The 21,393-nt window shown below is 55.0% G+C and overlaps 1 protein-coding gene across 3 annotated transcripts in view; it reads left to right on the forward strand.

The window, feature by feature from the left end:
• Positions 1-21,393, forward strand: part of MVB12B (multivesicular body subunit 12B) — a 75,751-nt gene that overhangs the window by 47,956 nt on the left and 6,402 nt on the right. For all 3 annotated transcript variants that reach the window (XM_006016923.3, XM_025194532.1, XM_006016924.3), the window contains exons 8-9: positions 12,117-12,172; positions 14,251-14,310. In XM_006016923.3, the coding sequence (XP_006016985.1) occupies positions 12,117-12,172; positions 14,251-14,310 (116 nt within the window). The remainder of the gene's footprint in view (positions 1-12,116; positions 12,173-14,250; positions 14,311-21,393) is intronic.

The following is a 21,393-nucleotide window of genomic DNA, read 5'->3' on the forward strand; positions in this document are numbered from 1 at the left end:
CCGCGGTCTGTCGTGTCCCTGCTCTTGGCTCGAAACTTCACCTTACGTACTTCGACATCCACGTCCTGTGGGAGAGCAGCCAGCGGCAAGCCCGCGACCTGCGGCGCCTCGCCTTCCAGATTTAGCCGTTGGGCTAATGAGGCACTCCGGAGTCAAGGGGAAGCCCCAAATATTTCTCTGCGGCCTTTGCTTCACGCAGCATCTCCCTCCAAGACAGGCAGTTGTACGTACCCCAGAGACTGAGCAAATTACAACCCGAGCAGCATCTCGGCAAAGGAAAACAAAGCCTCCATGGCGAGAGAGTGTAACACGGGGTAACACGCTCCCTGAACACGCCTGTGTTCGAAGCTGTGGGGCTCAGAGCAACTCGCATGTAAAAGCTGCGAGCGCTGGCAGGCAGCAGCCACTGCTGAGCAGTGTTTCTCTCGGCTCAGAAATTCAGCCTCGAGTCTTGAAATACCAGCTCTGTTGTGGCACTTCTGGATATTTTTCTCTTCAGACCAAGTCGTGCATGCCTGTCTCTTATGCTTCTCCGAGGCAGACTAATTTTTACAAGTTTAACGAGGTCCTGGAATCTATCATCTAATTGAGAGGTCGGAGCAGTTGAAAGACAGCCGTGTTTTGTTCCGGCGCGGAGACCAGGATATCACGACTGCCGAAACGCCTGCAACTTCTTCCCCTTCAGAAGTTCATTGGGCTTCCCTGGTCTCAAGTAAGATACCAGCTCTCTGTCTCGACTCTGCAAAAGTCCAGGACCGCTGGCCTGTTTTGTATCTGGTCTGGTCTAATTAATTAAGGATTGCTGCTTGGAAGTGGCACATGGCTAGGTGTGATCTTTGAAGTTTAGTATGGCGGGAAGACTTCAAAGGAGACGTTTTATTAAAAAATAATAAAATCAAGAGCTTAGCTCCTAAACACTTGCAATTTGAAGGACCTGTTTGAAGTCTCTCCACATACCTCGGATGCTAATGCAGCCACAGCTCTGAAGAACCACTTAGCTGTTGCCACCCGGCACTTAACCTTAGCTTTTTCATTTAAAAAAATCAAAACCAGGAGTACTTTCTGTAGTCTTTTCCTGGCTTGATCCAGCCATAAAGAGCTGCCCATGTCGTTGCAGCAAGTTAGTGGCAGAGCCCAGTCGAGGTGCAGAGGAATTCGGAGGGTGGAGAGCCAATTAACAAATGGGAACGTTAAAAGTTGTTATGCAGTCATCTGGGGGCAAAGCACCTGTCTTCTGCTCTTTATGTATTGCCATTGCAAGCAAAACAGAGAGCCTGACAAATGATTTCTCCACCTCGAGCTAGTGCCAAAGCTGGGCAGCATCCATTGCTCCCAGTGCCCGGGCTGGGCCCAGCGCAGTTCTGCGCTGCCCACTGGTACCTGCGTGTGCGCGGTAGCCTCGTGGGAGGTGCGACGTGGCCTGTCTGCTCCTGTGCCTGGGCGCTGCTAACACCCAAGGACAGAGGCGCACAGGGATTTCTGGCTTCTGGGACCTGGAAATGGCAGGAGACACGTTTTAGCAATGTAGAAGAGCAGAATCGTTGAGCGTGGGCTTGCCGGGATTCTCCGCCCTCCTCCGGAGGTGTCTGGGAAGAGCAGGCTCCCGTCACGCTTGCAGGTGTCTTGTTGGCACTGTTCCTTGCCTGGGCGCAGTGCACGCCCCGGCGGGCTGCCTCCAGTGAAGTGTAACCCTGCCGCAGGGTCACATCTGTCCTGAGCCTGCACCTTCGTTCCAGATGCTGCTCTGCCCCTCGGGCTCCACAGCGTGAGCATCAGGTGAACTGGCGGGACAGGTGCCATGCTCAGGGGTTGCATGGTGATTCAGACCTTTATTTCACGCGGGCGCAGCCAGGACGGTTACAGAGGACCTCGGCGCGTGGAGCACGATGGGCAGGCTGACCCCGGGGCAGCCCAGCTATGGGTTCGGTATCAAGGGGCTTGAAGCACGGCTGTGTCTGGGCTGGCACCTTTCCCAGCCTCGTGTGGACTCGGGCAGCTCTGGGCTACTGCCCAGTCGCCTTCCTCTCCAGGGGGATCGTGTCCTGCAGTGCCTCGTCCCCGGTCTGGGAGCTGCCCTGGTCTGCGCCTCTCACCCCGGTTGCCTTGCCACTCAGCGCCGCGTGAGGATGCTCCCAAAAGGCTCACCTTGCGGGCTGGGACCCAAGGCTGTGTCTGACTTTCCTCTCCCAGGCCCCTGGGCTCTGTGGGGCTGTAGTGCCTGATGCTGGAGCCGGTCTCCTCGACACCCCAGCTCAATGGTGACGCCCCAAGAGAGGAGCTTGGCCCTGCTCTACATAGTCTCCCGGCATACCAGTGACCCCAGGCTGCCTCGGGGGGGGTACCTTTCCCGGCCCAAAAGCTGCCATCAGCCCTGCCATGGGGCAAGGCATGGGGCTGTCCTGGTTCGAGGGCAGGCTGTAGGTTGTGCCTCTCCCAAAATGCTCCTTGCAGTCAGGGCTGCTTTTGTTTCCTCTCATTAGACTGTTTGACTAATGACTGGCTGAGTCTGCCGAGCTATTCGGGGACTGGTGGACTCTGGCTAATCCTCTCTGAGCAGCCTGCGAAGGAAGCCTCTGTTGGAATGGCACAGATGGCAAGCCCAAACGACAAAGTAAACTACAATATGTCTTGGAGACACTGTCAGGCTGCAGCTTATTTGTCATGTCATGGCAGCCTGTTGGGTTGGGGAGTGCCTGTGCCCCCCCCACACTCCATGGTTTGAGAAATTATTTACAGTAGGGCTGCTCTGCGGCTGCAGAAGAAACTGGAGAGAGGCCAGGAACGCAGTGGTCAGCGTCCTAATGCTCTGGGGACTCTTCTTGGGGGGTTTCAGTTTTTGAAAAGATGAAAGCAGGGCGTGGGGCCTCGAGCCCACAAATAAATGAGCATGGGCTCCAAGGAGGGCAGCATCCCGGGGGCAGCAGTGTTTGTCTGGCTTGTCCCTTGAGGTTGCGCTATCATTAGTGGCGCGGAAACGTGTTGGTGGCGCTCCATCTGGGACAGAGCGCACAGTAGCGCAGAAGGAGCCCGCACATGTTTACTATTCAGGCTTGATATTTAAATTAGCATGTAGAGAAGTACAGAAGTTTGGGGGCCTAACTGCACATTATGGAAAATGTGGCTTATTCTGGAAAGACCCATGTCCTCTGCTTAATGCATGGCAGACTGTCATAAAACATTTCTCCATGTTATGAATAGCTCTCCTCTGTACAGAGATCTCACGACGTTACCTCCTGTTACATCTGGGTGCTTTGCAGAATCTTCCACGTGTTAGTAAAGCATTTCTTAGGAAAAAAAGCAAACTTAGCTAAGCTTGATTTGAGGTTTTCAAAAGAAAGCAACAGTGCAGTAATGAGAAGCAAAGCGTCGGGTGCTTGAGGTGATATCAGCCGCCCAGCTCAGCAATGCCACACGTTGTTCCAGAAGACGGAGATCATGGAGAATTCCCGAGGGAAAAAGAATGAAGTTCAAAAGTTTCTAACCTTTCTTTGTTAGATTTCTTGACAGAGTCTCTATGGCTTTAGCTCGCTGGGCTTTGCTGGACAATCGTCTAAAAAGGATTTGAAGGAAATCTGTATAAATAAGACTTTTCAATTCACTTTAAGTCTCAGGAGCAGCTCCTGCCAAGCTGGATGCTGAGCTTTGCAGCCGCCTGCGCTGCCGCACACTATCCGCGTGGGGAGAGGTGTGCTGGTGAAACCTGCCAGGGCCGGAGGGCTCTGTCATGAGGAGAAGGATTAAATACTCGTGTGCTGGAGTGGCACCTGTGGCAGGCTTCCTCCCAGCGCGGGCTAATGTAACCGGAGCGCTCCCTGACCCGTGTGTGCTGCCCCGCGGGGCTGGGGAACCCCTTGCCCTGCCAGCTACAGGAAGGCGATGTTTCTCTGGAGGCCCCGGCCTGTTGGTGCTGAGCCACCCTTGTGAGCGTGGCTCCGGACTTAGGACCTGCAAGACCTGGTGGGTGCTGGAGGGGAAGGACCGGGTGGGTTTGTTATGCCAGGGCAACAGCACATGAAGGAAACGAATGCAGGGGGCGAGAATCGCTGACAAAGAAAGCCTCGGCAGGGCATGCACTTCTCACCCGCAGGCCTGCTCGCAAGGGTGGCCAGGGCCTGGGGTCCTGCCCAGCCACGTGGGAGCAGCCTGTCAAATAATGGTGCCAGCACGCGTCCCCCTGGGCTGGATCATGAGCACTGGAGTCAGCAGAGGATGCTTGATGGAAAGCTGCTGGAAGGGCCCTTCCTGATGGGGCCGTCGCACCTCTTGCTGTTGAGCCTCTCGAGCTCCCAGCTGCTTGCCATGTGTCATACGCTTACTTGCATCTCTCCGGCCAGTCCTGCCATACCTGCTTCTCCTCTGTGCTAAATAATGCCGTGGAATATGTGTTTTCTGCGGGAGAAGACATCTCCGTGGCAACCCCTGATTGCAAGATGGCAGCATGCTTGAAACGCTGTGTGAGACAGCAAGGTTGGGATCTGCACCGAAGATGAAGGGAGTCGGGTGCTAGCTCCTGTGTGAAGTTCAGTAGGATCTGCGTGCAAGTTCCCTTCCCCTGGGGTCGAATTTCCATTGGAGCCCCAAACCCTGAACGGCCAGTATCGTGTGATTACATGCCTTGGTTTTCGGAGGTGGCAGTAACACCTGGAGGCCTCCGCGCTGGGTGCTGTACACGTGCACGAGTCACTGCCCCTAGACCTTGGATGCTGCTTTGGCCCTGTGCTATCTCGGGGTAGCAGGACACTTGTCCTTGGCGCCGGCAAAGCAGTGCAGTGTCTTTGTGCCGTACGTTATGGGACTGCACAGTGGATTGTGATTGCTGGCTGGAGAGCCGCCAGATTGGAACGCCTCTCGTGCCAGCTTTCTGTGCCCGCCATTAACTTGTCTCCCATGTTCCCGAGGTCTAGCTGAAAACAATGGAGACGTTATTTCCCTCTGGTAGTTGTGTCCCCGACCAGGTAAGCTCGGCAGTGTCAATGAGCCAGTTTTCAGCTGTCTGTACGAGATGCTCGTCTTTGCCCAGCATCAACAGGGCACTCTTGTCTCGAGGCTTGAGAGAGGCGGCAGAGGTTTGCACGATTACAGCAAGCTATTTCTGGGATCTAAGATCATTTAAATGTTAAAGGTGGCAGCGATATATTCGGTGTTTTTTCTGTTGGATTAATAATGTTTACTTTTCAAAGCAATAAAGAGGAATGTTTTTGTAAGGGCTTTTTTTAATATCAGCAGTTGAAAATTCAAGTGTAAAAGGCCGTGCAAGAAATAGCAATAAAAGAAATTCAAAGCTATAAAATCTTATGGTGAGAATTTAAATGCAAAAGTGGTTGTTATTTCCTTGGGACTCTAGGTATGTAAACTCTTCCGTGTCTGCATATCCCCACAATAGTCGTGTGAAGGATTAGTGCTCACTGCAGTGTGCAAACTGAACCCTCCGAGCACTGAAGCAGCTATTCATCTATACCCAGGAGCTAAATATGACAATGTTAGCATTTTTCATTTCCCTGACGTTACCATTAATAAAGCAATGATCCAAAAGAAGCTTTGCTGAGTCTGTTCTTTATGCTTCCATCACTCACGACTAGATAATTTCACACAGGATCGTTTTTAAATTAAATGACGATAAAAGCGCTCTGCTGTTCTGTGTTCACTAGTTCATAGAAGTCTATCAAGTCATTAATGTGTCATGACAAACTGCTAGATGGATACAAGAGTAATTAATTATTTGCATAAATAACAGGTTGAACTTGGTGCTTTGAACCACAATGACATAAACATCGGTTCGGGGGCATCTTCAAACCTCTTGCAGAGAGCTCATAGAAAGGGTTAACTTATCCCAGTATATCAGAAACCGTATCTTCCTCGTTCCTAAAAGGCTCAAAAGCTTGGCTTGAGTTTTGATGCTTTTTGTGTTCTAAAGTTCGTCATTAATGGCCATTTTAAGGAAGCATCTGATCATTGGAGATTTCAATGAACAATTATACAGATTTTCATAATCACCATTAATCGCCACATATTTTTCAAGATAATTACAGCAATTATTATTTAGATTCCTCTTTTATTGTAAAAAAAGAACAAGTGCTTATTATACTGGGTAGCATAGCGAACTACAGCCTTAAGTTCTTTGTCATCTAGAAACTCATTATGTTAGCGGATGCTGCCTATGAAAGTTCGTCAGCATGTGTAAATTAGGGTAGCATTGGCAGGTCTGATTATTTAAATCTGGTAGCTTTGCTAAAAATATAGTTATTCTAGAAAGATGAATTACTAATTTGACAACTGAGGTTTAGTTGGGATCTACAGCATAAGAAGGAGGCGGTGTCTATCTCGAAGAGCGGGGTGACTTTCTCTTTAATATAGTGAGACAATTTCTAAGTGCGCTAACAAGTTGTATTTATAGAATAGAGTTTTGTGACATGCCCTTTAAAGGTTAATAATAAATCTTGGTAATTTGCAGCAAATTGCACTTGGAGACAGAAATCATTTAAAAACGGACACACTATTCAGTGTTTCCTCATCAAAGAAGAGATTGTTGTTTGGCTCTTGGTTCTCTTGCCTGCCACTTCCTGTTGGGGAATTCTCCGTTTGAGTCTATCCATCATGATTTGAGTTTTGGAGGAGTGCAATTCTCACTGCTGGCTCCTCGTGAGCCTTTTATCTAATTCCAGTGAATGAACTAATTGAATGTGACCCTCGGGGAGGAGCTGCTCCTTGGAGACAGTAAACAGTGGTTGAAAACGGTTTTCTCTCTGAAATTCCTTTCTGTTTTTTCAGTTCTGATCTGAGGATGGTGCGTGCAGCTCGCTAATCTGATGCAGATGCAGTAGGCTCCCTTCTGTGGAGGGGAGGAAACTGCCGTCTTTGCTTCCCCGCTTTCTGTTCAGACAGCAGGAGCCTGGTTCTTTTCTCGCTCTGGTCTTGCACTCGGAGTGACTCCTGATGCGCGCTGACATAATCTCTTGTATCAGAAGGAAAGGCCCTTAGCTTAGCTTAGCTAGGGTTTTTTTTCTCCTTTCCCTTGCTTAAAGATAACAGTGCAGATCCGTTCTGGGCAGAGACTTGGTAGCTTTGTGGGGTGGGGGCAATGCCTGGACGCGGAGTACAGATTCCTGTTCCCAATCCACAGGTGGTCAGGAGCGAGCGAAAGTCCTTGCGGCTAGTTGCACACCTGCTTGGAGGCCACCAGTGTGTGAACAGCCTTGGGTTCAGTCCAGGACAGGAGAGCCACGAGATGTTGGTGAAATAACCGTCCCAGTCTGGGGACCTTTTCCCAGCATGAACGGAAAGATCTGCAGGGACCAGGGATGCTGCACGACCAGTGTCACAGCCAGGCCCGGGGGAGCTGCACTGCTGCAGCCCGTGCGGCGGTTCTTTGTGGGTAGACGAGAACGCTCCAGGTGCTTTGCACACTGATATGTGCGGGATCATTGTCAGATCTCGGCACTGAGGCGCTCTTACCGTGCCGTTCAAATGCACAGGGTTGCTGTGGATTTCACACCTCTGCTGAGAGCGCTGCAGGATTTCAAAGAGCGATCTCCATTCTGTGCGCTCTGTCGTCATGCGTTTCGTGGTGGAGGAACTCGACAGGGCGGTTCTGGAGATCCCCAGGAAGAACAGCCCTCCTGGCTAGAGCTTATCGATCGCAGAACTGGCTTCTGCAGGCCCACGTTGGTTCTTCGAGAGGTGCTTCTGGTGTGCAGGATCCATCGCTGCATTTGTTTGCTTTTCCTAGCTCGCTGGGTGCATCTGGTGTCTTTCTTGGGAGCTTTCCCCATGGACTTAACATGCCATGACGGAAGGGGAAAAGCTGGTGCAATGAATGAGAGGTCTCCAGAGAAACACAGGAAGGCATCTCCTGTAAAAGTTAAGTTTCTATTCTAGTCTCTGGAGACCCACTTCCGTGTCGTGCTTGCAATGGTCGCGATATCGCCTGTCGCCCACCAACCACCGTGTGAGGCCCCTGCAGCAGCTGTATTCGTGCGAGTGGAACCCCAGGGATTCCCACCGTTTATGCCGGAGCAAGACTGGCATCTCCATAGTAAATCGTTTGGCCTGACACTTAGTATATTTAATGTGAAGACTTGGAGATGTGTGTGAGGAGTCTTATTTTTAAATATTGCTGGTTACTTATCATAGATCTGATTCCAGTGGATAGCTGGTCCCTGCATCAGCTGTTTATAACGTAGGCCTCCATTAGTCTCGGACAAGGCTACCTTACCTGTACCTTCTTGCTTCAATGTCATCTCAAAGGCGATGAATTTTTTTCCTTGGTAGACTTAGGATGAAGAGCTGAAAGTAGAAATACCCAAGCATAAGCTCTATTTAAGGTCTGTCTGTCTGTATTTGAAATACTCAACATTATATATAGTAGTAATTATCCAGGAGTCCTGGACATTAATTCATTCTTAGGGTTTTGCTGACACTTATAATTTGTTAGATCTTTTCTTCCATTGTTTATGAGTTGAGATGAGCCCTTCAGCAGAAGGCTGGTTGGGAACGGACTCCAGCAGCTGATATCTGACTTTTTTAGGTGAATTCTGACAAGAGTGAGCCAAAGAAGTGTGTAAGATCTGGGTCAGCCCTGTCAGAGTGGACAGTGCTCTGGGAGACTAAGAGGAGAGCAAAGGAAAATTAATTGTTCAAGAAATTTGAAGAACTTTGCAAATAAGCAGGATTGTCAAGGGCTTCGCCCGTGCGATGCTGGAAAAAGACGGTTTCCAAAGACGGGGTTCCCGCGACAACGTTGCACGGATGCACGGGGGGAGATTCCGGTCCGTGCGAGGCTGGAGCCCAGCCGTTCGCCTGAGGGGTGGACATCACTTGTCAAGTGCCCATATGTTGATTGAGCAAACATTTAACAGAAGAAGCCAGAAGTGAAGTCGCCGCGTCTCCCATGTGCAGCAGGGCAGGATTTGTGGGGACCTTCCTTTTCCTCTCTACTAGTTGCTCTTGCTTTTAGATGCCCAACCTCACACCATCCAGATGCGTGTAGGAACAGGGTTATGCAATGTGGGCATTACGGTATTCTTTACTTTGAACCTGTATCCCTTAAAACGATGGGGATGCTGCTGAGTGTGAGGCAGGGTTGCACCGCAGGCACAGTGTGGACGGAAGCTGGCCCTTGTCCCCTCTGGATTATGGGGTAAGGACCTGTAGTGTCAAAGAGAGGCTTTCCCCGTTTGTCATGGCATGCGTCTACTCCCATATGTAGCCCAGCTTGGTTCTGAGGAGCACTGAGCCTTTCCTGGGACAATGGAAGCAGCTACCGCAGGATGCGGCACCAGGCGCGGGCAGCGGACTTTGCAAGCAGGGTCAGGATGCTAATGCTGGGCAGAGCCTGCACGCAGCACTTCTCCCGCCAGAGACTGCCGAGAGCTGCAAGAAGCAGCAGGAGAAGAAAACCAAAGGCAGCTGACGATGCAAAGCAGGGGACTGAAAGCCTCCTCTGGTTCTGGTTTCATTTGACTTGATTGTGCCAGTAGCTGGCTTCCTGTGCATCGTTGCTGAGCACGGTTTCCCCAAGATGCTCTCGGCATGACTGCCCCCAAACCAGACACCACCACAGCAGAGAGGCTGCCGGTCTCCCAACTCTTCCGCACGTGCTGTGCAGCGATTACTGCTCGAGTGACCCATACTGCGCTGCACTGGCAGGGGTGGGCGCTCCCCTGGTCACTCAGCTTGCTGGCAGTCAGTTGGATTCATGCTCCAAAAAGGAGATGCGGTCTCCTCCGCCCCAGAACTGCCAAGCACTCGTGATGCTGGTTTGGTGAAGATGTCTTGGAAAGCCCTGGCATTTGGAGCCCCTCTGTCCTGGTGCCCTGCAGTGGAGGGTGCCAGCCTTGACATGTCTGCAACCAGCTGCAGCAGTGGGGCTGGGGCTGGGGCTGGGGCTGAGGCAGGTGGGAGCTCTGGGGATGTCCACTGCAGCGTTTGCGTTGGCAGGGCCCAGGTTTACTCAGAAGCAAGGAGAAGGGCCTGAGCAGTCGCCCTTCCACGTCCCACAGACTGCCTGCCTGCCTCGGCAAGGCTTCGTTCGGCGTCTGAGCGGGTTTCGTTACACAGCCCGGCCGGGGCCCCTCCAGGCATCTGCACTTGGCAGCGAGCGCAGGTAGTGGGGCTGGCAGGAAAAAGCCTTTTCCTTTCTCCTGTCCCTGCCGGAGCAGGGCTGGTGGAGGGAGCTGGCGGTGACAGCTCAGTGCTTTATTTGTTTAAAGTTCCCTGAATCAGTAAGTATTTAAAATCCTCTTGACTTCTAGTGCCTGGCTATAAAAAGAACAGTTGAATGAGCTCATTGTTTTCTGATTTTTCCCTTTAATGTATTTTACAAACAGTCTGGTGACGGGCCTGACATGCTGATTCCTATGTACGTTCCCTTCACTTTGGGATTACAGCATTAATAACACACTTCCATGCATCATGCCATTTTTAAGCATGATCGTTATGATAAAGGGCATATACTTAATTACAGGCCTGCTTAATTACAGCTCTGTTGAAGCTCGTTTGTTTAGGAGAATGCTAATTGCGCTACTGAGCCTTTGGCACATCCTTGCTTTCATCCACCGTGTGTTGTTCTGCGCTGTGTATCAGCGTTGTGTTAGCACTGCCGGCCACAAAGGCTGACGGAGCCCGATGGTGGTTCTGTGCGTGTTTTGCTGGTGCCAGAGAGAGAGCCTGCCCCCGTTTGGATTTCCTTCTCTGACTCTTTACAAAAGCCAGCGTGCAAGCGATCGGAGCGGCCGTCGGCGGTGGGAAGCCGGTCTGGTTTTACAGGTTCCGGAGCTGCCTTCGCTGCGTGGCGCGGCTGCGCCCGGTGCCTTGTCGTGCTGCCGTGCTGGCTGACACGCAGCACTCTCCTTGGGAAGGGGAGGCGCCCGCGCACCATGAGCCACGGGCCCTCGGCATGAAATGTGCAAATTCGTGAATGAGCCTAAGTCCCACGAGATCCGTGACCTGAACTCCTCGGCGGGACTGGAAGCAGAGGTGCAGGGATGTTCAAAAGGCATCGCCAGGCACAATGACCTGTTTGGGGATTAAGGGGAGAACAGTTTAAAGGGTTAAAAATGCACTGGAGGGGATTATTTCTCCCAAGGGTGGAATCTGGAGAGATTGGGTGCAGCAGGCTGGCAGGCGTGGAGTAGCCACAAAGCCTGTCCCAGATGCGTGCGCTGGCCAGGGCCTGGGCATTTCCAGGCAGCTCTGCAGAAGGTGCTGAAAGCTGCAGGTTTCGAAATCAGCCAGTTCACGTGTGCTGGGGCACTTTGGGAAGCACACGGGATGCCACGGGTAGGCCGGGTCTGCTGCGTGTCAGCTGGGTGATGCCAGGCGTCTGGGGCTCGGGGCTGGCCCAGTCCTTGGGTCTCTGTTGCTTCGCTGTCGTGAGTAGCTGTCTCCAGCTGCCTGTCTCGTACGTGTGCGTTATTGCTTGCTCTCTCTTGTCCTCATCAGTAGGAGGCTGGCAAAGAGAGGTCATTTCTCCATCATTTCCTCCCTAGTGCTGCACTGTGCTGTGCTCTGGGTGTGTCTGTGCTGGGTGTGTTTTTAAGGAACTCCCAAAAGTTTCTGACCCTCGTACCGGACCCCTCCCTGTGTCAGCTGGTCTGTGCAAAGACTGGTGCTTTGTTCTGGGGAGACAAGAGCCATCTTGTCCTCGAACCCAGCGATTGCTTACCCTCTCAGTAGGGAAACAGATCGGCTGAGGGGGGTTCCTGCTACAGAGCAGTTCACATGCAGGCCGTTATTACGCAGCGAGTGGCAAAGGGAAGTCTGTCCTTTTGAAGAAGCCTTTGCATTTGTTCTCGGCTCTAAACACTGCCACACTTGAGGCTGGTTCTGTATGAAGACCAGCTGGATTGGGAACGGCTTCACAAAACTTGCTCTATACACTTGCACATGTGGACAAATAGATTGGGGGTATTACCTCTATTCCTGGCACCTGGGTGAAATGGTGGCGCGTGCCGTCATTGGACTGGCAGTGCAGTTAGGGGAGTTTGCAGACAGGCCTGCCCCAGCTGGGAGTACCTTACCGGGACACTTGTCAGAAGCTGGTGTCACTAATCCTTGGACTGTTTATGGAGCCTCCCTCCTGTAGTGCTCACAGCCTCTCTCCCTGTGCTCTCTTCCAGCCATGGACGGCGTGCCTTTCATGATTTCCGAGAAGTTTGCCTGCGCTCCGGAAGCGGTAGGTTACCTGCACTGTCACCCTCGCGGGCGTGGGGGTCCTCACAAGGTGCAGGCACTCGTCACGCCTGTGCAGTGGGCTGCGACGGGTGCGTAGCACTCGTGCATACCCTCCATGTCTGCAGTGCGCCCGGGAGCGCTCTTCTCTGGCACACAGGTGGCTTCATCTGAACCTTGCCAAAAGCACGTTCCTCCGTTAGGCGAGCCCCAGCCTCAGCTGCCTGACAAGGGTGGTCATGTGGCTCTTGGAGGAGAGCACCAGCTGCAGTCATACTTTCTTCCTGTATATTTAAACAAAACAGCGAGTGTCTGGTTCCCAAGTCCAGGCATCCAGATCTTTTGTTCCTCCCTGCCGTAGCGGTGGCACTGTGCCCACCAGACTATTGCTTTCTTTCCAGACCCCAGAAGTTCAGAGCAGTACAAAGGACAGACCGGTGCTTGCTGCTCTGTGGTCACTCACTCCCTGGAAGTTAGCTAGTGCCGTGCTGCTCGTCCCTCCTGTCCCTGACGCTGCTGAGGGTGGCGAGCCCTTGTTCCAGCTGCACAGGCATCTGCAACCACGTCCCCGTTGCATCGGTCTCTGTGGCACCATTAGCATGTCGGTGTGGTCAGACCAGCACAAAAAGGAGGCCTCTTTGGCGGCCTTCCACGGTCTTCTGGGCCTGGCCTCATGCTGCCCCAGCAGCAGTGTGAAGCGGTTTCCAGTTTCCATCCGTATCTTCATTACAATTGACAACCAGCGCCTCGTGCCTCTTGGATGCCCCAGAAGCGCAGATCCGGTCCTGCCTCTGAAGAGGAGCCCTGCCTGGTGTCTCCGTCCTAACGAAATGTAGCCTGCATTGCTCCAGTCTTTCTGGAAGCTGCTTCCTGTTGAAAAACATGCGTGATCTTGCACGTGGAGCACAAGTAACTTTAGCCAACCCAACTTAGCAGGGTTGCCATGGCTTTGCTGTCTGGCTTCCCACCCCCATCTAGAAAGGTAGAGGGGAAGTTGTGTCCTAATGATACAACAGCTGGACTCCGCGGGGCTCCAGCCAACACGAGCAGGGCTAGGAAAGTGTTCGGAGTCCTGTGCCCTCTGGCTGGAGGGGGTGCACGCTGCCAGGCTGTGCTTCCCTGTCCGGAAGATGGTCAGATAGTTTGTGTGAGGAACTGAGTGCGGGTAAAGGGTCTGCAGGGCAGCCCTCGAGACAGCCCAGCCCAGCCCAGCCCAGCTGCAGCACGGAGAATGGCCGTGCGATGCTCTTCCCCAGCTTCCTAAACAGCAGCTGGATCTGTTTCGAAAGGTAGATTGCCTGTGTCCTGCTCAGCCTGGGGTCATGGCTGTAGGGGGGCTTCTGGGTCCCTTGTGCCAGAACAACCTTTGTGGACACCTCGTCAGGGACCTGATTCGTGGTCCAGCTGACAGACTTGAGGCAGCGCTCAAGTTTGCAACCGCAGCACAGAGATGGGAAGCTCCACACCCATCCCCTGTCCTCTTGTCCATCAAACTGTTCAGCCAAGGTCTCTTTACATCTGGGCTGCGCTGCATCCTTGTCTTCATATCCTGCCCCTCAGCTTCGCACCTTGTTACTTTTCTCTGTAATCGTAGAGAAAACAAACCAGAAGTTTTGGAAAATCGGGTGCTGCTTTTTCTGGCCTGGCTGTCTGGCCGAGAGGGACCGCTGGTGCTGTGATGCCAGGCCCAGGAAGCTGCTAGGACACGTGCAGAGTACGATTAGTTCAGGTGGATCCTTCCTTCACATTCTTTAGACACCATTGCCACCGTATGGTCAATGTGGTCAGGGTTTTCCACCGCTCACTGCTCGTGCCTGTAGCCCCACCAGTGGTTACGGCGGCTGCAGCCCTGTGCAAGGAAACAAACACTTGCCTTTTTCAAAAGCCCTGTGCCAAATGGCAGGTGACCCCAGCGAGTGAGCAGGGCAGGCACCGAGGGCCTTGTCCACGTGCTTCTGCCTGGTCTCGGTGCATCAGGAAGCGGGACTGCGTGTGGGATGGGGTCTCTCCGCCCCCGGGGAGACAGAATCCGTTTGCTGAATTATTCTAACATCTGAACGGCTGTTTCTGGGGTTTTTTCAGATGCAGCAAGTCGATCTCCTGGGCATCACGATCAAATCCCTGACCGAAATCGAGAAGGAGGTAAGTTTCCCTCCTCAGCAGGGAAAATAAGCCCTAGGCCGGGCTCTTCAGCTGTGCGATTCTCTCGCTGGGGGGAGGTTTCAGGCTTGCTTCCCCATGTCACCGGTGATGGAGAAAGTCGACATTAAGGGAAGGCCGAGAGTAAGCTCAAAATTACAAACGTCCTCTGTGATTTGTGCCAGCTGAAGAAGCTTTAAGCTCCGGTTCTCGTAGCAGAATCTGTTGCCCTCCATCCACCTCCAGACGTCTCTTTTATTTAACCTCTCTTTCTCACTTATTAACCGACCAGGTGCTTGCTCCAAACAGGGCACAGTTTGCATTAGGCTGCCTCTTAGATTTCAGGAAGCAATTGAACTTGATTAAGCAGCGCAAGGGAAACTGCTTCATAATTTTCAGCTTGATGGTGAAGGTAGCTTGTCATCAGGACAGATTGGCTGGGATTGTAGTGAACAGACGCTTCCAGGAGAGAGACGGGACCCCGGGAGCCACCGGAGCGTTGTGCCTGGGCTGTCTCTGGAGGCCACGTTTTAGGGCACGCGGGCTCTGCCCCAGAGGTGCGAAATAGCCTGACGCACAAGGCAGCTCCCTTTTGAGACCAGCGTTCGTCTCCAAGCTGAACGTGGTAGGGCCACATCAGTGCCGCCACTTCCCGTGAGAGTTTCCCCTCGAGTGGTGCCAAGTGCCTTTCGCTCTGACCCCGCGCGCGCTGGGTGAGCTCCCTGGTGCGGTCGTCCCAGGGGAGCGGGCGTCTTGCATCCCATCAGAAGGCAGGCACTATGTGGCAGAGGCCAGAGGCTTCAACCCAGCTCTGCCCTGTGGGGCCGTGGGCCTTCTCCTGCTGGCGTCCATGGTCACGGTGACCCCGTTTCCAAGTAGAAAGATCCTCAGGCAAAGCAGGTCATGGTGCAGCCAGCCTAAGCGCCTGCCTGCCCCAGGGATGCAGCAGGGGGTGAGCCCCGAGACCTGGCTGGGGGGTTTCCTAGCTCCTCCCGTCCCTTGGAGACTTGACGGGCAGTGCGAGCCTGGAGGCCTGTTCTGTCCCAGGCACTCGTCTGGGCGCTCGCAGGTGGGTGGCATTCAAGAGCGTGTGTTCAGGCCCTTTCCACAACAGCTCCGTGCAAGATTCCCGGTGCAAGGGGAATAGGGCTGGGCCCAAGCCTTGTGCTTGGGCCTCCACAATGAGGCGAATCTGCGCCGGGACGGAAAGCAGGAAGCATCGAACCATGCAGCAAACCCCCAGGCTTCTGGTGCTGATGGTGGTGTGGCTGCTCCCCCGGCCCCGTGCCCGAGCCCCTGCGGTAGCTTCTTGCCAGAGAGAAAGGTTAAGGAGGTGTTCGGTGCCCTGCCCTGTGCGGTCTCCTGCCAGAAGCGCTGTCCCAAAGCCGGGACCTCGGTAGCCGCTTGTCAGCAGTCGCTGCCCGGGTCCAGGCGGAGCGAGGGGGCACAGGCTCGTCCCTCCCTTGCGCTGCAAGGATTGTGAGCAGCGAGTGCCGCCTGGCTCGCCCCGCACCCCCTCGCCCCATCACAGGCTGCGCATGACAGAGCCATGAGAAGTTTAATTAGGCAGCCTGTATTCCTTGATGAAGCATCGTGTCTGCGTACAGAGATGCATATAAATATTGTGAATTTCTGTGTAGCTTTATTTCCCTTGCAAGCAATAGCTCCATTAAAGCAAATGTGCTGGATTTCCAGGGTAGGGAGAGATGGGTGTCCCTGGGGCTGCCTGCCATGCAGGCGCGCTCCCAGACAATTCCAGGCTCCATCGTTTTATGTCCTGGCATTTGCCAACTGTCCCAGCCGTGCTTCAGGCGGGGACGGCGGAGCCGCCTCTCCTCGGTCCCTTGGGAAAGCCAGCGGAAGCGGGGCTGTTGTGATGGCAGCGTCGGTCGCCGGTGCCGGGTGCTGCACGGACGCTTGGCGGGCGGCCATGCAAGCCACGCGGAGCTCGCACTCAGTGGCAGCCAAGGGCGGCGGGAAGCAGAGCTCAGGTCGGGAGTGGGGTCTGTGCCCGGGAGCGTCCCTGCACGGCGTGCCCCGTCACGCGGAGGTCCCAGCTGGCACGCTGCCGGAGGGGGTGCCCGTCGGTGCGGAGCCGGTTTCTGGCAGGTCCCAGCTCCGTTCAGCCGCTCGGTTCACGGCGCGCTACGGCTGTCGGCCTGCCGCCGCCCCTGCCCGAGCCTACCCAGAGCGCCTCAGCCTCGGCTTTGACATGGCGTTCAGAGGAGAGCCTAATGAGTGAAGTGAGCAACTAATATTAATCACTCTTAAAATTGACACAGGAGGCAGTTCATTTAACCATTTAATTGCTGCCAGTTTGCAGAGGCTGCTCTTTGCAAACCAGTCGAATGAAGAAGTTGTAAATCTAGAAGAGCTTAAAATTTTAATTTTATACAGAAATATTTTTCCTTGTTCTCATGTTTGTAGTCAATTCTCCAGAGTGTAGTCACATGAAATGTTCTTTAAATGAACATATTTGCTAACTGGCATGATTTCAGTTTTTAAAACATTGGTTCCAGCAATTAGGCATTTTTTTCAGTTCCCAAATGACTAGAGAAATTCGTCTTGATTATAATTGCTCTTAGCCACGCATATCTAATTTGTGTCTTTTTAAGTGTTAATTAGTAAACAGTTTGAGCTGACATCTTTATGTGTTTGTGTGTTGAAAAATGAGGCTTATTGGTTATTTAGCTCGGGGCTGGCATTGCTAGCTGCGACATCCCGACATTGAGGTAAAATTAATGAAGACACGTTTGCCAATTAAAAAGCATTCTTGAAGACGGTGACTTCTTGACACATCCTCCTTTGCACGGGGCACGGTTTTACACGCGTGCTCTGCGCCATGCCTCGCTTTTCCCGAAATGTCAAAAGACAGAAGAACCTTCTGGATTTGGCAGCAGCCGGCCCGTTTCCCGGTTGCCTCGGCAGCAAACGTCCCCGTCCTCAGTCCCGTCGTTTCGTGCATTCGCTCGTCTCTTTTCCCAACTGTTTTTGTAACCGTTAACTTCGGAGAAGAGCAGGTTTTGTCGCGGCGCAACGTGTGGGCGCGCAGCGCCCTCTCGTGCCGTGAGGCTTTATTGCACCCAGAAAACCAGGTGCTTTGCATTGGTGGAAGCACTCGTGATGCAGCCCCGAAGTCTTCTCTGAACCACAGAAGTGTAGGTCCCCTGCCCGAGGTGCAACCAGGTTCATTATTAGGGTCGTTGTTGATGATGCTTCATGGTAGAAAGGGCACGGGGAGCTGCACAGAAAGCCCAGGAGGGGAAATCTCCTGCCCAGCAGAGCTCGGAGCTGAGATCAGGCTCCGGATGGAGAGGGGCAAACGTGGGGGATTGTTGCATGCAGTCAGATGCCTCGGGTGGGGGTCAGGAGAGCCAGGTCCCCGTCCTGGCAGGGCCCAGCCCTCCGCGTCCCCCTTCGGTGTGGCAGTGCCCCTCTCTCTGCCTTGCAAGTAAAGTGGGGTGATGCTATCAACCCCCTTTGCAAACGGTCCCGGTTCTCTGAGCGCAGGGGAGGGGGCATGGGCAGAGTTACCGTCCTGCTGCCGTGGGCTTTTGGCTGTGCCGTGTGGTGCGTGGGCAGCCGCAGCGAGGACCTGCTGTTCGGTGTCAGGCTGCAGAGCAAAGCTGGCGTGTGGCCTGGGGCAGCCTCCCCCTGGGAGCAAGGCAAAGAGCGCCAGGTCCAGGCCGAATGGTGCAGGGGTCATGTCAGAGGGAAGTACAGAGATCCCTGATATCCCCCAGCCCACGGGAGGCTCCCCCCTGCCCCTTCTGTGGAGGTGCCAGGCTGGGCCCCTGGCCACATGCCGGTCTGCATCATGGCCCCAGCAAAGCACCCTGGGCTTGGCACAGTGCTGGAGTGCATCGCCCAGGAAGCACGTTGCTGCTCGGTGGGCTCTGCAGCGCAGTTACCCTGGAAGTGCTGCTGCCAGCAGAGCCGGCACAAACCACCCTGCTTCGCAACCAGGGAAATGGGCAGGGAGGGGACGAGCCCTCTGGCCAGGCTCCGTGAGCATCTCGCTCTGGGTGGCTGGTGCTTGCCGTAGGGTAGTGTGCCCACGTGCCCAGAGCCGGCCCCGTCGCACCTCGGTCTCCTGCCGCAGCCGGGGCTGGCTCCAGCTGGGGCACAAGGCCGGTGCCTGGCGCGGCCCAGACGCAGTGCCCAGATTGCCAGGGACCGAGGGCTCCCCCAGGCTCTGTCTGACCAGGGACCCACCGGTCAGGTCTCCATCTAACCCGGTTCCCCCGGGCAGCGATGTCCAACCGGGGCCTTGTGACCACAGTGATCTCTCCGCTGGTGGGACGGCCAGCCGCTCCACTGCCCTAGGTGCCCATGAGCCCCGTGGCCAGAGCTGAGGCCCGGGCAGCGCCCTCCTGCCACTTTCTGGAAGCCTTTCCCCCCCCAAGCAGCTCTGCTTGTTCGTGTGCGCTTGGCCCTCGGTGCCGCAAAGGCTCTGGTGCCTTTGCACGGGGCATTTGAAGTGTGCATTGGTCGGTTTTCTCCTGCGGTGGCAGGGCCGGGACCTCCCGCGTGGGGCGGCCGCGCTGGGCTCGGTGCTGTGTCCGCGCAGAGCAGGCGAGAGTCCCTGCCTCGGGCCTGCAGCCTGGCAGCGTCTGCTCGCCCCAGCCAGCGGCTGTGGGACGAGGCCGTGGGGCAGAGGAGTAATGCCGGCCACGGTGGAGCTGGGGCCATGCTGCCGGGTTGCGGGGGCACAGGTGGGAGGTCTCGGGTTGGTGTCTGTGCTCAGATGCAAGTAATCGGGGTCCCGCTCCAGGACAGGCCTCTGCCCTGCACCTCCGCACGCGGGAGTCGGGGTGACCCTGTGCCAGGGCGAACAACGTGCCGCGGGCTCACGGTACAGCCGGGCCAGCGTGCACCGCTGGAGATCACGTCTTGTCCCAGCCCCACCTGAGGCAGGGTCAGTCCTGGGCCGATCCTTGTCTGACCTCTGCCAAACTGCACGGTCAGCCCTGTCCCACGACCTGCCCTGCTGCAGGTAGAGCAGGGGGATGCGGGCGGTCGGGGTCCTGCTGCAGTGAGGGGTGTTAAAATGCGCTAGAGACCAAGCCACACTGCAGAGGAAAGCCAAACCGCCCCCCACCCCCCAATGTGACGGGTGTAAAGGTAAAGTTCCTTCCTGCCCCCGGTGCAGCATCGGTTGGACGCAGAGCAGAGGGGCGAGACCCTCCAGCCAGGACCCTCTGGGCATTTAGTCCCTGCAGGAGCGTGGGCTCGCCCCAGTCGCAGCCTCCAGCCTGGGCTGAGCCGACGTCGGCGCTCCTGAGAGAAGCTCCCCTGGACTGCCAGGCTGCCAGGGCGTGGGATGTCCAGAGAGGCTCTTCAGGGCCAGGGCAGTGCCTTTCCTGCAGGGTACCTGCCGCTCTCCGGAGCTGGGGCAGGAAGGGCTGGGCTGCGCTGCCGGGATGGTTGCAGCGACAGCCATGCATCTCCCCATCGGCCGCGTGCCGTGACAGTGCGTGTTGGCTGAACACCGCTGGCTCCCTCCGTGGCAAACCAGCAGCAAGCAGCGCTCGTGATGCCCACGTCTCCTGACTGGGGTGTGTTGGCTTGTGCCAAGCAGCCAAGGGGTCCAGCAGCATGGCGTGCCCCCTGCCAGCGTCCCGTGGGGCAGGCACTCCTCCCTGCCTCAGCTGAGTGGCCACGGGCCAGGGCAGCAGCTGCACCAGGGTGCCGGCTCTGGGGCGGCTTGCCCTGGGTGCTTTGGAGGGGTGCTGTCCTCCTCCGTGACCAGAGCTAGGACTTGAGGGGGGCAAAGGCCAGGAGGTTGGGATCCTGCTGTGACTGGAGTGACTAGGGTTTACCCGTCTGCAAAACCTTCTTTGCAATTTGCGGGCAACCTCTGCAGTTGTCATAGCCAGGGCCCAGAGACGCGGAAGAAAAGCTGAACTTCCAGCATTCACACAGGGTTTGCCCGGCCTTCGGAAGTGCACGCCCGGGGCTGGGCCGCAAGATGGCAGTGTTGCCACGCGCTTGTGCTCGCTTGCACCGTCGCGGGCGGACACGGGTGGGCGCTCGCTCCGGGCTCTGGCTGGTTCCAGGAGCCGCTGGCCTGAGGGTCTGGTGGGAGATGCTTTTTCTTCTGCCAGATTAGAGCAGATTTATTCCCAGGGGGAGATTACCCTTTCTTCCACCAGAAGAGCCCCGCCAGGCTGCAGGTCCTTGCCAGTTAGAGATGACTTTTACTCCTTTTTCAGTTCATGCACATGGGGTGGGGTGGGAGGCACGGTCTGGTTTGTGCTGGGGTGTTCACCCGGGGGCTGTCTGGACCGGTCTAATCACACCGGTGCGATCTCGTGTGCAGACAGGGCCAGAGAAGGGAAACATTTACCCCCGTGCACAGCGGTAATCTGGTGGCTACGCCAGAGCACCTTGCAGACAGTAATCTTGTGGCCACGCCAGACAAGGAAGCTGATGTTTTTAACAGTTTCCTTGCCTCTGTTTTCTTGAGCAGGGACCGGGACATCCCACCTACCAGAGGGAGGGACAGTCTCGGGGATAGCTCTGTCAGGCCTTCAGTCAGTGCAGATGTAGTTCGGGATCTTCTGAAAGGCTGGACATTTTTAAATCTGCAGGTCCAGATGCCCTCCACCCAAGGGTGTTGAGGGAGCTGGCAAGAGTCATCGCGGAGCCCTTGGCCCAGCTGGATGAGCATTCGTGGTCATCTGGCCAGGTGCCGGGGGATTGGAAACTGGCTAATGTGGTCCCTGTTTTCAAGAAAGAGAGGAAGCAGGACCCAAATAACTATAGGCCCATAAGCCTCACCTCGGCACTCGGGAAGCTCTTGGAGAGGATCATCAAGGAGCACATGTGTGGGGGGCTGCAGGGGAGATCATGCTCAGGGGCAACCAGCATGGGTTCAGCAAAGGCAGGTCCTGCCTCACCAACCTGATCGCCTTTTATGACCAAGTAACTAAATCCTTGGATGATGGTGTCGCGGTGGACATAGTCTTTCTAGACTTTAAGAAGGCCTTTGACACTGTCTCTCACCCCATCCTCATCAATAAATTAAGCGACTGAGGCATTGATGCTTACACAGTTGGATGGGTAAGAAATTGGCTGCTGGGG

The sequence above is a fragment of the Alligator sinensis genome, unplaced genomic scaffold (genome assembly GCF_000455745.1).
Source record: "Alligator sinensis unplaced genomic scaffold, ASM45574v1 scaffold611_2, whole genome shotgun sequence".
Taxonomy (NCBI): domain Eukaryota; kingdom Metazoa; phylum Chordata; order Crocodylia; family Alligatoridae; genus Alligator; species Alligator sinensis.